The 14,325-nt window shown below is 43.2% G+C and overlaps 1 protein-coding gene across 1 annotated transcript in view; it reads right to left on the bottom strand.

Moving 5' to 3' along the window:
- The window catches only part of KIF6 (kinesin family member 6), a 361,582-nt gene extending 347,867 nt beyond the window's left edge, over positions 1-13,715 (bottom strand). Inside the window, exons 1-3 of the mRNA XM_040983056.1 lie at positions 13,650-13,715; positions 9,569-9,678; positions 4,695-4,769 (exon numbers count right to left, since the gene is read on the bottom strand). Of these exons, the coding sequence (XP_040838990.1) occupies positions 4,695-4,769; positions 9,569-9,678; positions 13,650-13,715 (251 nt within the window). The remainder of the gene's footprint in view (positions 1-4,694; positions 4,770-9,568; positions 9,679-13,649) is intronic.
- Between the last annotated feature and the right edge of the window lie 610 nt (positions 13,716-14,325).

Raw genomic sequence — 14,325 nt, forward strand, 5'->3', positions numbered from 1 at the left:
AATTTTACCATGTTAATTTACTTAATAACCCTCTCCTTCAGAGTTGCAGGAAAATGTGAAGCTGTCCCATCTGTCTATCTAAACTGTCACAGCACACATTTCTACAGAATAGAAACTTGGATTAGTGGCAGGAACCAGAGCGCTAACAACCAGGAGAAAGAGTGCCTGGTACCCAACAGAGAAGCTCAGAGCGCCCGAGCCCACAGCACATGTGTGCATCATTTTCATACAATCCGTACAGTGAGTACCCCAAGGTTAATGAAACAGCACCCTCAGACAACAGCACTCCCAAATGAGTGAGCTGAGTCCATCGCTAGCGATCACCAAATAGTTCAAGAAACTCTACACTGCTTAGAAAACGCATCAAACTCAACAGTAGAATGTGTGTTTCAAGAACAAGGGGAGAGGAAGCAAATGCAATGTTTCAAAAGAAGATAAAAAGTATTTCTAGAAAGAAAGGGAAGAAATCACATCCATAAACAAGAAATGTTTGAAATGAAAAATAAGATGGTAAAAATAAAGAAGTCAGAAGTTGGCAATAGGGCAGAATGCACTAGGCTGAAAAGTTCTTCCAAAATTCATAGGCAAAGGACAAAGATATAGGAATCAGGAATGGAGAATTAAAGTATCTGAAGGATAGAAGTGTTAGTTGTAGAACTGGGAGTTTCAGCAAGAAAAGAGAGATACATTTCGATGTAAATAAATTAAGAAGTTTTCAATGTGGTAATTCTTGGTTGTGAACATCAGGATTTTCAGCTAGAAATGGCTTAACAAGATAGAAAATATATATTTTAAAAATCCAAACCTCTAATCACAAATACAAAATTTTACAAAAAGGAAAAAAGAAAAGCTAAGACATATAAAAACCAAAAATCAGTGTTTCTAAAAAGAAAAAAAAATTGACATATTCAAAAACATTGTATACCAAAAGATAATAGAGCGAGCGGTATTTTCTCCTCAGAAATAAGAGAGAAAAGGAGTTCTAGAATTCTATACTTAAACTGTAATTTAAATGTGCAAGAAAGCAAAGGCTTCAGAAAGTTCTTCAGTCCTAATCTGTCTGTAAAAACCATTAAACGATGATTATTACAAAATACATCTTTAAATACAAATGTGTACAAGAAACAACAGTGGGCAAAGAGACAGGCATAACTGAGACATAAATATAAATAAATGTTTTTAACAAAAATGTTTAACGCCAATCCAGGACAAATGCTCACTCAATCTCCACACTGCAGGAGATGGGAGCACAGGACAGTTAAAGCAGAAATTTGTTAAGGTGCTTAAGAGGGAGAAGAGAGACCAGCAGAAGGAGATAGATAAGGGAGGAAGAAAGAGGCAGAGTTAGTGAGCAAGAGAAAGAAACTGTAGCTATTGGGATAAACACAAGTTTAAATATCTCAACTTAAACTGCAAGCATTGAAATGTAACACAGAGAGGAAACTGCAAGCAGTAACAATGCAAATCAAAACCACAGACCAATCATAAGCAAGACAGAAAAAAAAAAGGAATTATAGTAAGTGAAAAAAGTAAAACAGAAACAATGGATGCAAATGTTATGGTAATAACAATAAATATAAACAGGTTAAAGTAGACAATTAAAGGTCAGGCACTTTTGGCTTGGTAAAACAGTGAGTGACTGTGTTCGCTTCAGCAGTGCATATACTAAAAGGTGAATGACAGCTATGTTTTATTTACAAGACCCACACTTTATTTTTAAGAGATTTATTTATTTATTTAACATTTGAAATGCAGATTTTGTAGAGAGAGAAAGTCCTCCTTTGTTCACGCCCCAAATGACAGCAAAGACCACAGCTGAGCTAAGCTGAGCTGAAACTGGGAGCCAGGAGCTTTTTCTGGGTCTCCCATGTGGGTAAAGTGTCCCAAGGACTTGGGCCATCCTCCGCTGCTTTTCCAGTCCATAAGCAGGCAGCTGGAGCAGAAGTAGAACAGCCGGGGATAAGATTGGCATCGGTCTGGGATGCCAGAACCACAGAGCAGATGACCAGCTTGCAGGGCCACAGCACAGGTCCCTCCAGACCCATACTTAAAAACAAAATGTCACAAGGCAATTGAATTAAGAGATGAAGAGGATGGACATAGTGGTACAGGAGGCTAAGCCTCTGCTTGGGATGCAGGCATCCCGTATCGGAGCACCTAGGTTCAAAGTCGGCCCCTGTTTCTGACCCAGCCTTCCTGGGAGGCAGCAGGTGATGAAGCGTGTCTTTGGCTTGCTGTCCCCCTCATGGGAGACCCAGAGGGAGTTCCCAGCTCCTGGCTTCAGCCAGTCTAGCCCTGTCTATGCAGCACGAATCCATGGTTGACATATCTCCCTTGCTCATGTTCGCTCACTCACTATGCCTTTCAAATAAATAAAAATAAACTCTTAAAGAAAGAAGAGATGAAGAAAGGTAAACCAGATAGGGCTACCAGAAAAAAAAAATAGTTTTAGAGAATAAAAAAAGGGGGATGAACAAGAAGAAATGTAATTAAAAGGACATAGCTGACTGACGACAGATCAGACCCACCTGAGCTGCCTTGGATAAGAATGATTTTGCCTATCTTTTCTGCAATCTTGCCATCACTGAATTGGGCCTCTTTGCCAAATCAGCAAACAAAGCAAGACCAAGAGAAAAAAAAAACCCTTAGTACATAATAATACTACATAATATTCAGATAGTGACAAAGAAGAAAGAAAAGGAAAGGGTCATGGGTATGTAGTTTTCAACAACAGGACAGTCAAGGATGGCCTTGCTGAGAAAGTGGCAAGCACGAGCCAAAATGTGATTGCTCAGGAAGCAGCCATAGATTTCTGAAGGCAGAGAACAGCATGGGCAAGCAGTCACTGTACAAAACAAAGCCAAGTAAATCAGCTGAGGAGTGGCTAGAGGAGTAAGTGGGGAATCTGAAGAAAGTAATATCTTAGATGCCAAGGAAACAAAATTGTTCAAGGAGAATGGAAAATCAACCATGCCGCAAAGGGAACATAACAAATGACCAGGGGGCTAATTATCTAGCAAATAGGAGCCAACGCTGCCTTGGATCAAAACAAATGCAACTGAGTGGCGGGAACTAAAATCTGATAAAAGCAGCATCCAAGAGAAAAAGTGAAATTGTGAACACAATCATTTTGACCAACTTTTCTATCAAGGAAAGCTGAGGAAGAGGGGCAGTGACTGCAGAAGCCAGCGAGGTGCAGACAGGGTGGATATTCAACAATGGGAGAAAAAAATCCCAGCCCCATGTAACAGAAACTAAGGTCCCTGTCCTGCAGCATTTCAGGAAGTTTCTAAAGTAAAAACGCATGAAGACTAGTTATGTGAAAAATGACATAATCCAAATGATCGTCAAAGAGAAGATGTTTTGAGAAACGTTTGGCATTCAATCTGGGAGACCAGAAGGAGGCCTAAAAAGGTGTTCCTGGGCTGTGATTTTACAACTCAAAGAGGCTGAGCATGTTCCACAGTATTTGACTTAATGAAAGAAGACTGTGTTTAAAAAGAGAAGGGCTTGGGCCTAGTAGCAGCTAAAGTCCTCACCCTGCACGTGCCAGGATCCCGTATGGGTACCGGTTCTAATTGTGGCTGCCCTGCTTCCCATCCAGCTCCCTGCCTGTGGTTTGGGAAAGCAGCTGAGGACAGTTTAAAGCCTTGGGATCCTGCACCTGTGTGGAAGACCCAGAAGAAGCTCCTGGCTCCTGGCTTTGGATCAGTGCAGCACCAGGCCTAGCAGTCTCCTGGGGAGTGAATCAGTGGACTGAAGATCTTCTCTGTCTCTCCTCCTCTCTGTACATCTGACTTTCCAACAAAAACAGATTCTTTAAAAAAGAGAGACAAGGGCTGGAATTGAGGAAGATCTATAAAACAGGCATCTGAGAGACACAGTACGGCAATGGGCTTCTAGCAGCACCCATCAGAAAAGGTATGCTGAATAAGATTTGAAAATTTGGTCCATTTGGCAGATGTTTTTCATTTTAATTACATGGATGGATATATCTTGGGATTATTAGGCCATTAAGATCATCCAAATGATTTTAGAATCAGGAAGTGACCTTATGAAGAAGTAATTTCTCATGCAGATACCCTACAAGAGGACAGGGTGCCTACCAACTTAGCTAAGGTGTTCAGCCCCAAGGAGGCTTTGTCAGTATATTAACGTGCCAATAAACCAGCATTCTGATGTGCTTGCATTCCCAAATGGCTTTGGTTTCAGTAGTCAACAGTCTGGAACTTTATGGATATATTGAAGCCAAGGAACCCAGAGACCAATGGCCAAGCTTCGAAGGACACTGAAGTAGAATAGGACCAAACATCAAGAGTGGCCTTTTGTCCACCTAACCACATAACTGAAATATTGCCCTGAACCCAAAAGCTAGAAAAGCATCTAAGACTCTGTTACCACTAGTCATTCAGCCCCAAGCAGTGTCACTTAGTCTCTGCATGCCTCAGCTTGCATGTCTTTATTTTTTGCCTCTCTTTTTCAAATGGGAGTAATCACAGCTAACCTGCTTGCCTCTCTGGCTTGCTCAGATGCTCAGAATCTGAATCTCAAACAAATGGCAACATGAACAGAAGGTATGAACACTATCATCATGACACACCTTGTATCCTGAAGCATGTTATCAGGATTATCTGGGAACTAGAGATGAGATGTGAAACCTTCAATGTAGTGAAGAAAATACGAGAAATGCCTACCTCTCAGCAACTGGCTTGGCAATGCTAGCAAAGATGGTCTCTTGGTTTGCATCCTGATCAAAAATCCTTTGAAATCTGCAACATGAAAAATGACAATCATTTCAAAGCTGAGCCCTCCAACACTACTAGATTAATACATCTTATATTCCCGACAGCTTTGTAAATTACTCCACATTGACATCACTGGGCTTACCTAATTTAACACAATGTTTTTCTTTGTACTCCCAGCCACACTGTGCTGTTGTACTCCAGTACGCAAATGTTGGGTACACAGTATGGCTTTGACAAGATCTGCACAATAAATCTCTCTGAAAAACTGCAGCAGCTTTGAACCAATAGTAAACTGTGTGTTTTTTAGTTCTCAAGAGCGACAGTGTCTACAGTTGGCACCAAATTGAAATCTAGATAACAGCATGAAATGGAAACCCAAGAAGGGGATGTAAACAGCCAAAGAATGTCTAATATCAGGTCCAGGGTAAGTGAATCTGCGAATTATGTGATCACTGAACTCACTTTTAATGTTTTCCACTTAAGTTGTTTTTTTTTTTTTTTTTACTAACCAGGAACCACATCCCACCATCAAACACTTGCTTTTTACATGATTTTATTTCATTTAATTTTATCATAACTCAGAGGCCAAAAGAATAAATCAAAGTAGATCTACCCTGCAAGAGAAATTTGTATCAGACTGGCCAGGGTCAGAGTCATGGGAAGGTGGTTGGGTGTCAGTTTCACTCTCATGGCAATACCACTCTGCCTTAGTGTGGTACAGAATCACAGGCCCAGTGGAATACCTGAGGTGGACACAATCTTCCCTTTGACAGTACGGTAAGCTGCTGCCAGCAAGTGTGACCCCATCCAAACATCACAAGGATAAGAGAGATGGGGTGGTAAGTGGGAGGAGCAAATGTGCTGCAAGGTTAACAAAAAGTAAGTCTCAGCAGGGTTTAGGAATGTCAGTGGATATTGCTTCATTGTATCTGTACAGTACCTCTTTTTATTTTTTCCAACTTAAAATCAATTGAGAAACTTTAAGACAAATACTTGAGGGCATCATAAGCAGCTTTCAGAGTGACCTAGGAATGTTTGTTCTACATGCCTGCTTAACAAAGTAAACTGGACATGTATTCAATCACTAAGGAGGAGTTTACAAGGATGTCTGAAGCTGAATGGGGAGTAGAATATGAAATAAAATTCACTGTCCTTATCCAATGTTCCTATCCATTTCAGAGAAGCAAATGATGAAGTATATTGAGAGGTCATCTAAGACATTTAGCAGACGAGCTGTATTTCAGGATTCACTCTTCACCATTCTACAGCTGTATGGCTTTGACAAGATCTGCCATCAGCTGTATGGCTTTGACAAGATCTGCCATCAGAGGCTGACCTGACACACAGCTGCTGACCTGCTCTTTGGAGCATGGTCCAGGATCACATCTGAGCAGACTGGACTGTGCTTTTGACGAAGAATGGTGAGAAGGCTGGATGGCTTCTCTTAGCAAGTCTGTGATAGCTGAGTGAATCAATTAGCCATTTTCCACTCCAATAACTTAAGAAAAGGGAATTCTATCTACTGTCGTGTAATCAAAAGAGACAGCAGGAGTTTAAAAGAAGGCCCTGACCTTGGCCTGGTATTGGCAGCCATTGGGGAAGTTGATCAGCACATGGATGACCTCCCTCCCACTAGTAACTCCACACTATTTCGCCTTTGCTCTCCTTCTCTCCTATTCCTCCTCTTCCTTTCTCTGTAACTCTGCCTATAAATAAATTTTTAAAAACCTTAAAGAACCTAAGAATAAAAGATGGCACCAAACCGCAAGCACAATATATTCTGCAAGGTGCATAGCACACAAAGATTAAATCATCTTCATTTGCTAACTCATCTATTCATTTCCCAAGCACATGCTGGAAGTCTACCCTGGTGCCAGAAACTTTGATCAAGGTTTACATGAGACTCAAGTATAATTTTAGTAGAGCATCTGTAAGTGTATCAAACTTCTTGGAGAAAAATTACAACCTCCACTATTTAAAATAACAGGTTGTGTAAGTACAAGCCATCCAGGTCCCCCTGCATGCCAGCTTTCCCTCACACATTCTGGAATGAAGATTTCAACACCACAATAGAGTGTAAATCACTAATTGTATCTGAAACACCAAATATCATCATCCCGAATGCTCTGCTTTATATAATGCAATTGCATAATCATCTGGAAAGGCAATTTGATCAGCTAACGTCTGAAGATCACTGAAGGGCGAAATCGAATCAGCGCTGTAAAGGAGATTAAGACATTCCGTCTGGATCATTCAGAGGAGGAAGTCGAATTCCACAGAGATGAAGTGATTACTCTTGGGCCGGAAGCTCATTGGTTACACACCTCGATATAACAGCTTGGGCTCCTGGATTCCTAGGAAGTTCTTTTATGTAAGAAATCGTATGGCTTTTTCCAAAATTCCATTTCAAACTCAGCGACACTGGTCTCTTCCCATCCCACATCTGTTTTTTCTTCAATCCTTTTCATCCCTAGAAGTGATAATTCCGTCCTAAATCCTCAGTCCAGGTCTTTACGCCATCCTTGTCTCCTCTCTGTAGTGCACTCTACATTCAACCAATCAGCAAACCCTGTCAGCTTGGATCTCCAAAACACATCTAGAATCAGACTGTTTCCCAGCATCCTCATAGCTTCCTACCCTGGTCCAAGTGAAAATGCCAAGAAAAAAAAAATCAGATTGTTTCATCCTTCTGCTCAGAAAAATCCAGCACTGGGAGATAAGCCTAAACCCTCACAGTGGCTGATGTAGCCCCATGAGTGGCCACTCCGCTGTGCTTTGGACAATCAACTTCTTCTCACCCTCTTGCTTACTCCAGCCACCCAGTCCCTTTGTCCTTCCTCAAACATGCCAGGCATGCTCACTCTTTCTACTGTCATCCCTCAGGGACCATGATGGCCAGCTGCCATACCTCCTCCAAGCCTTTGCTCAATTACTGTCATTACTGTGATGTCTTCCCTGACTGACCTATACAATGTGGCCACCAGTCTTCTCCTTGGCCAGCTCTCACCCTTGTGCCCCCTATTCCTCTTTCCTGCCTTATTTTTCCCATGGCACAAAGTCAGCCAATGGGACTCTTTCAATAAGCCTAAGTTGACACACGCTCTGTAAAAGCTATTTGGGAAAGATGTGGTAGTGTGGCCAAGCAGTCTAAAGCGCTGGATTGAGGATATTTGGGAAAATGTCATGGGATGGAGACATGGCCAGTTGTTCTTAACCATCAAATGGAAACATGCTGACTAAAATGATTCAGCCAACTGCTGCTTTATGGAGAGTGGCCAAGACCCCAGCCGTCAGAGTCACAGCTGTCAAGGTACACTGCATGCTTTCTACATTAGTGGGGGTAAACCATACTTGATACATAGGGCTACACCTTCCAGGATACAGCAGCCAAAGGCATTGGGGAATCATGAGGACAAGCTCATCTTGTTCCTACTTTCTATAAAAGGAAAAGTAATAAGAACATGGGGTAAAGGCAGAGAATACACAGGAGAGACAAAAGGTGCAGTTTAAAGATCAAGAATTCTTTACAAGACAAGAAAAAGAAGAAGATAAGAATTTAAAAATAAAAAGAATGATGGTAGTAGTCATTAAAAAAATTCTGAGATAATTTTATCCAAAGGTAAGGACAAGAATAGCTTTAAATTCAGATTTAAAAAAAATAGTCTGAAGAGAAACACCAGAGGATTAGAATTCCTTCAACAGAACCTTGAAATCCATCACAAAAGTTTGGAAGGAAGACTAAATATGGATTTAATTTTGGTCCAAATTTCTCCAGAAAGAAAAGGTTAACTAAGTATTAAAAAATAATAACTTCACGCAAACTAGAAAATAAAGACAGTAATGAAACAGCCATAATGACACAGTTCAAGGCCTGGCCGCTAGAAGACCATTCAGACTAAAAGCCCTGCCCAGGGGTAGGGACCACCCAAAGGCAGCATTATTAGCAGAACCTAACAGGTCAGTGCTGGCTAATAGGCAATCTACTGTCACCCAAAAACATGAGGGAGCCTCAACAAGCCTATGGAAAATACATCATACGAAAAACCTGCATAGGTTATCCAACTTTTACACCCAAACAAGCTCACGTTTTAATTCCATTTTCTTCAAGCTTTATGAGCTACTCTTCTATGTAAGTTAAAATGATTTAGCGGTAATTTTTTTTAAAACTAAGAAAGAATGGGTGAAATTAACTCTGATAGCACACTTTTAACCCATCATATCCCTCATGCTTTCAATCCTATATTAATGCACATAAAAAATACCATGAGATATTTTACATGGTGAAAGGGATATTAAGTCTTCATGTCAAAACTCTTCATATATTTCACACTTGCCAACACATCTCATGTTCAGTGAGGCACATTTCAAGTGCTCCTGAGGGACATTATTATGTCGCAGAGGACAAAGAAAGCACACATGTGAATATGAGGTCCGCATATCCTTTACGTTACCCATGAGGCTGGCCTAGCCAGCACACAGACTGCACTGTAAGTTCTTATCTACAATTAAGCAGCACATTGGCACTTCCGCTGAGTGCTAAGCCCTAGCGGACTGAGAAGGAAATGGATCACATTAGAGAAGTAGGAGTAGGAAAGGAAAGCTGAAATCTTGGAATATGATCTGGAATATAGAAATATCTTCCCTTCAACCTTGGGCACAGCAGTGGAAAATAAACATAGCCTGAGCTCCAGCTACTCACTGAAGCAATTAGCCACTCCACGGTCTCTAGAAGAAATGGGCCTTTCTTACTTTATAGTGGATAGTTACACAGTGCAAGCATGAAATACTGAGATAGAAATGAACGAGGGGAAAATTACACTTACTTAAATCTGTAGCTTTCTCGTTTATTATTCACAAATCCATCAGCCAGATCACGTGGTAAGATAATTTCCAAGCTGGCTGCTAATTTTTCATCTTCGTCTATAGAATAAATCTACAAACAATAAAGATAAATTACTACACATGATACAAGTGCAGTTTAAACTACGACCGTATTATTACAGCTTACACTGTTACGGTATGAAAAATGTACTTTCAAAAGTCATTTGAAAGAACAATTTTAGCAATCATAACAAAAGAACGATTTTGTTCTTTGAACCATGTGAGGATTCAAACAAGAATGTAGAGCTGAACAAAAGACAAAGTCTAAATCAACAGTCTATCTAAGCTGGGTCATCTTGAAATTAACTGACATTCACATCTGAGCTGGTGGGTGTCTCTAATGTTGTCATGCAAAAAAAAAGTCCTGGAAGCAACATGTTGCTTGTTTTGTAATGTGTATCAGAAATTAACATTTTACTACTACCCACAGCTTTTCTGAACATTCACAAATTACCAGACACAGAGACAAAAGAACTAGGACAAGGGAGCTTTCTCCCAGAGTTCCTAAGAATGCTGTAATTCATATTATATTCAAAGGATCCCAGGCTTCTGTGAAATAGATTCAGGCACTTGATAAAAGACATGTGGTTAAAAAAAAAAGATGTAATTCATGTCTTTGATCTTATTTTCAAGGTACTCTGCTCAGCCCAGCCACTAATTAGCAACTGACCTCTGAAAAACCACTGAGATTCTCTAAGCTAAAACTGGAATAGAGGGTCTTAACTAAAATCCTCACAACAGAACGCTTGAGTCCTTTTCTTGGTTATGTACACCTTTATCTATTGGCCAGTACAATTCAGAGTCAAGTTCATTTAAAAGAAGAAAAAAAGTCATGTTAAAGACAAAAAGTTAAGATTTGGTTCCCAAGAGTTGGGTCCAGAACTGAACTCATCTGACCAGCTGTGTGATGTGCGATCACGTTCACAATCCAGGCTCCTCAGAGCCTTTCCCCTTCCGGGACTGCTGGGGGATCCAATGATGTAATGAAAATGCAAGTATTTTGTAACGCCTTCCCAGGAGATTTCTTGTCTTTCACTAGGAAATAAAATTTTTTCAAATGATGAAAATTTCCAGTTTAAGACCCAGTTAGATACTTGATGATGGGGTGTAAGTGAGGGAAAGTCATATTGCTAAGCAAGTAAAAGCCTACCTAGCTCACCTGGATGTAAGACTCATTTCCTCAGCAGGGTTTTAATCACAGCCTTTTAAAAACATAAAGGCTTCATGTAAAGAAGTCAATCTAAAACCGTGTGCAAAGACTAACACACAGAGAAAGTGTATGATACAGAGAAGCGAAATATATCCAGGATGCTGAACATGCTATCATTGTCTGTACCTCAACGCCATGATACAGTTGAATAGCTGAATGATGGACTCGTGAAGGTCCGGAAGGATTCTACTACTGCCCTAATATAAGGGAAAGCAGTGGGGAGGAGGGGAAATAAGGAGGGTAGAAAGGGAAATCACTGAGCCTATGGAACTGTATCATGAAAAATAAATAAATTTTAAAAAATACATAGAAAATAAAGGTACCAGCCTCAAGGTTTTCTGGCTAGATGTTCTCAGGAGATCGTTTTTAAAGTATGCCTTTTGGGATACTACATGTTCATTAATAGATAGTCAGGTGAGTGAAGTGTGTGTGTGTGTGTGTGTGTGTAAAACATGAAACATACAGGAATGAGGGGAGGGTGTCACACATTTAAAAAATCCATCTCTTACTGCACCGCAGACAGAAAAAAAACCATTAAGATAGGAAGAATGCTCCCCCTCCACTCTGATTAAGTGCTTCTTTCAGATATTGAGAAAAGTTTCTAGAGCCAGAAACCTTGTTTTGTCTAAAATATTAGCTTTCTACCTTTAGTCATAAATATATTTATCATCTGAGGTAGGTATTACGAATATATATGAAAATGTTTCTGAGATAAAGCACTCTTCGAATGAAAGGCACTGTCATGGTTAAAATGATCAGGGGTCCGTACTTTACATATCTTCATCTAACCCACAAGTTTCAACTTGTGATGCTTAGAGGGAATAAGATTTGGAAAACATTTGAATTCAGTTTTGATTTAATGATTCTCAGGACTTCCAGCAGGAGAAACAACCCTGCAATCCCGGACAAGCTACAATGCTTGGGGTTCCCAGTGACAGCACACACACTCTAACCCAACATTTATTGATCCCTGGTCTCATGTTGTGAGTGACACAGGTCACCTCTCCATTAAGACTGTGACATTACGAAAATACAATAGAACACCTAGAATCAAACCACCCACTCCACAAATTCATGAAAGGAACAAGGAAGCAAGCACATCAAACCATCCCAACATTGTATTTCTCAGAGGCAGCAAGAGCCTCAGCACTTAATGCTCTCCATCAACACTCCCAAGTCCACACCCACCCACCCTGTCGCTTTAGCAGAGCCCAGCATCTGCTCCTGACTGCTGACTGTAAATTAACACAACACGTAGAGCTAAGCCCCTGGCAGGACGTGTTACATAGAACACACTGTCGCCACCTGATGCATTTAAAACAATCTTCATGTAAGTGACTGTAAGTGGAGAGAAACGTGGGAAGGCACACATGGCTCTTTTTACGCTGCTTTATCCCTTGTATCGTGTTTTAAAAAGGCAACATTTTCCTCTCCGCTCTTCTCAAGCCGATTCTCCTGAATGTATTCTGGTGAAAGGACTCAAAAGGATAACGACAAAGACGTTATAATCTGCTTGTTACATGTGAGATTGTATAAGGACACACATCACAGCATAGAAACAGGACAGAGATTAAACTGTATTTTAAAAATACTAACTCCAGGCCCTCATAACCATGGTCCAAATTGTTCATGCCTAAATTCTCACTTTAAGGGGGCAAGGAAGGTTTTGTCTGAAGAGAGACTGGCATGGCTTGGGAATAAAGAATCCTGAATTACAATCACAGCTCCGCCACTCAGCAGCTGGATACCCCGGCCACAATATGTATCTCAGGTTCCTCATCTGTGAAGAAAACACGCAGCCCTTCTCAGGAGAATCAGAAACCATGCAGTGAAAGCAACTGTCACAGGGCCTTTTCTCAAGAAGCGCCAAGAACCACCACGTCCCCTTCAAGGCAGAGCAAACAGTGTGTGTTGAAACATTTTACCAGTACACAGGGAACCTCTGCTCAGAGCAGAGCAAAAATCGACATGTTGTCCCCCTTTTGAAGTCGGCTCCCCAGAGGAAGCACCTGGTGAAAAGCCAAACGTTTTGGAACCAGGTGTAGACGCGTGTTCTTTGTGTCTGGACGCATCATCTAGCCACCCATCTGCGGCTACAAAGAGTGTATGTCAACCATCAGGTTTACGGCGCAGCGCGTCAACGCGGCCAGTCAACACATTCCTGCCAAGGACGGGCTGTGTCTGCGCTTTGTGTACCTCCACCGGACCTGGAGAGTTTCAGGCCCGTCCAAACACCCGCCCGCCGCGCCCCGGCGCGAACCCTTCTCCCTGAGGTACCCGAGGGGGCAAAGCTGCCGGGCGGCGGGATGAGCGGCAGGCTTGTCGGGTCGGAGGGCGGGCGCACACCCCGCGCGCCTCAGGTGCTGTCCTAGCCGGGTCAGCGCCCCTGACCGAGGGCGAGTGAACACCCCGCGCACCTCAGAGCGAAGCGGCCCAGTCAGCGCCCGCCCCGCTGGGCCCCGGGGTCGGCAGGTCAGCGCCCCTGACGGAGGGCGAGTGAACACCCCGCGCACCTCAGGGCGAAATGGCCCGGTCAGCGCCCGCCCCGCGGGGCCCGGGGGTCGGCGGGTCAGCGCCCCATGACCGAGGGCGGGCGCACACCCCGCGCACCTCAGAGCGAAGCGGCCCAGTCAGCGCCCGCCCCGCTGGGCCCCGGGGTCGGCAGGTCAGCGCCCCGGACCCCTTGCGCCCGAGTCTGAGGACGGCCCCCCGAAGCCAGCCACCCCGGCCCGGCCCCCTCGCGTGCCGTCCCACCCCCGGGACCCCAGAGACCCCGCCGCCTGGGTGCCCTGGCAAGCTCTGCAGACCCGTACCCCTTGCTGGTGCTTCCGGAGAGAAGGTTTCACTCTCGCGAAAATCTGGATCGTCTGATTCACCATCTCCTCCCCCCGCTCTGCACTGACCCTTGACCTCTCTCAAGCCCTGGCCGCCACAACTTGTGACCCTCACACCAGCTCTGGGGACCCGCAGCCTTAGCAACAGTAACTAGGGACACTACCCAAGGAGCCCCGCGGCAGCCAGGACTCCGCCTCCTCGTCCTAATTGGTCGTGCCGGAGAGGGGCGGGCTAAGGTACCCTGAGGGGGCGGGACCGAGCGGCGAGTGCTGCGCATGTGCACAGGGTAAAGGCCTGTCATCTGGGATTGGCAACAGGGCTGGCCGGAACTGTGCCTAAAGGCATGAGGGTCACCATAGCTGGGATTATGTCTTAACTCATTCTTTTCTCTGTGCCTTCAGCGCTTTTTAGCTATTCTTTCGTTAAAGAAATGTCACTTAATCTATGATAGTGTCCTGGTTGGGAGGGGAGGAGGCAGGTGGACCCCAAACTGAGCAAGCTTTACTTGTCTCGTTGGAGGTCACCATATCACGAAGGACATGAATTTTCGGCCAAAAACGAAGGGCTGTGCTCTGACTCGGGTAGGCCTGGGGTTTGAGAAGGGATGCGAATGGCGAAAGGGGGAGATTTCCACACAAAAGTTACATCCAGAAA

Source organism: Ochotona curzoniae, unplaced genomic scaffold, assembly GCF_017591425.1.
Source record: "Ochotona curzoniae isolate NIBS_2020 unplaced genomic scaffold, NIBS_Ocur_1.0 contig_3819, whole genome shotgun sequence".
NCBI lineage: Eukaryota > Metazoa > Chordata > Mammalia > Lagomorpha > Ochotonidae > Ochotona > Ochotona curzoniae.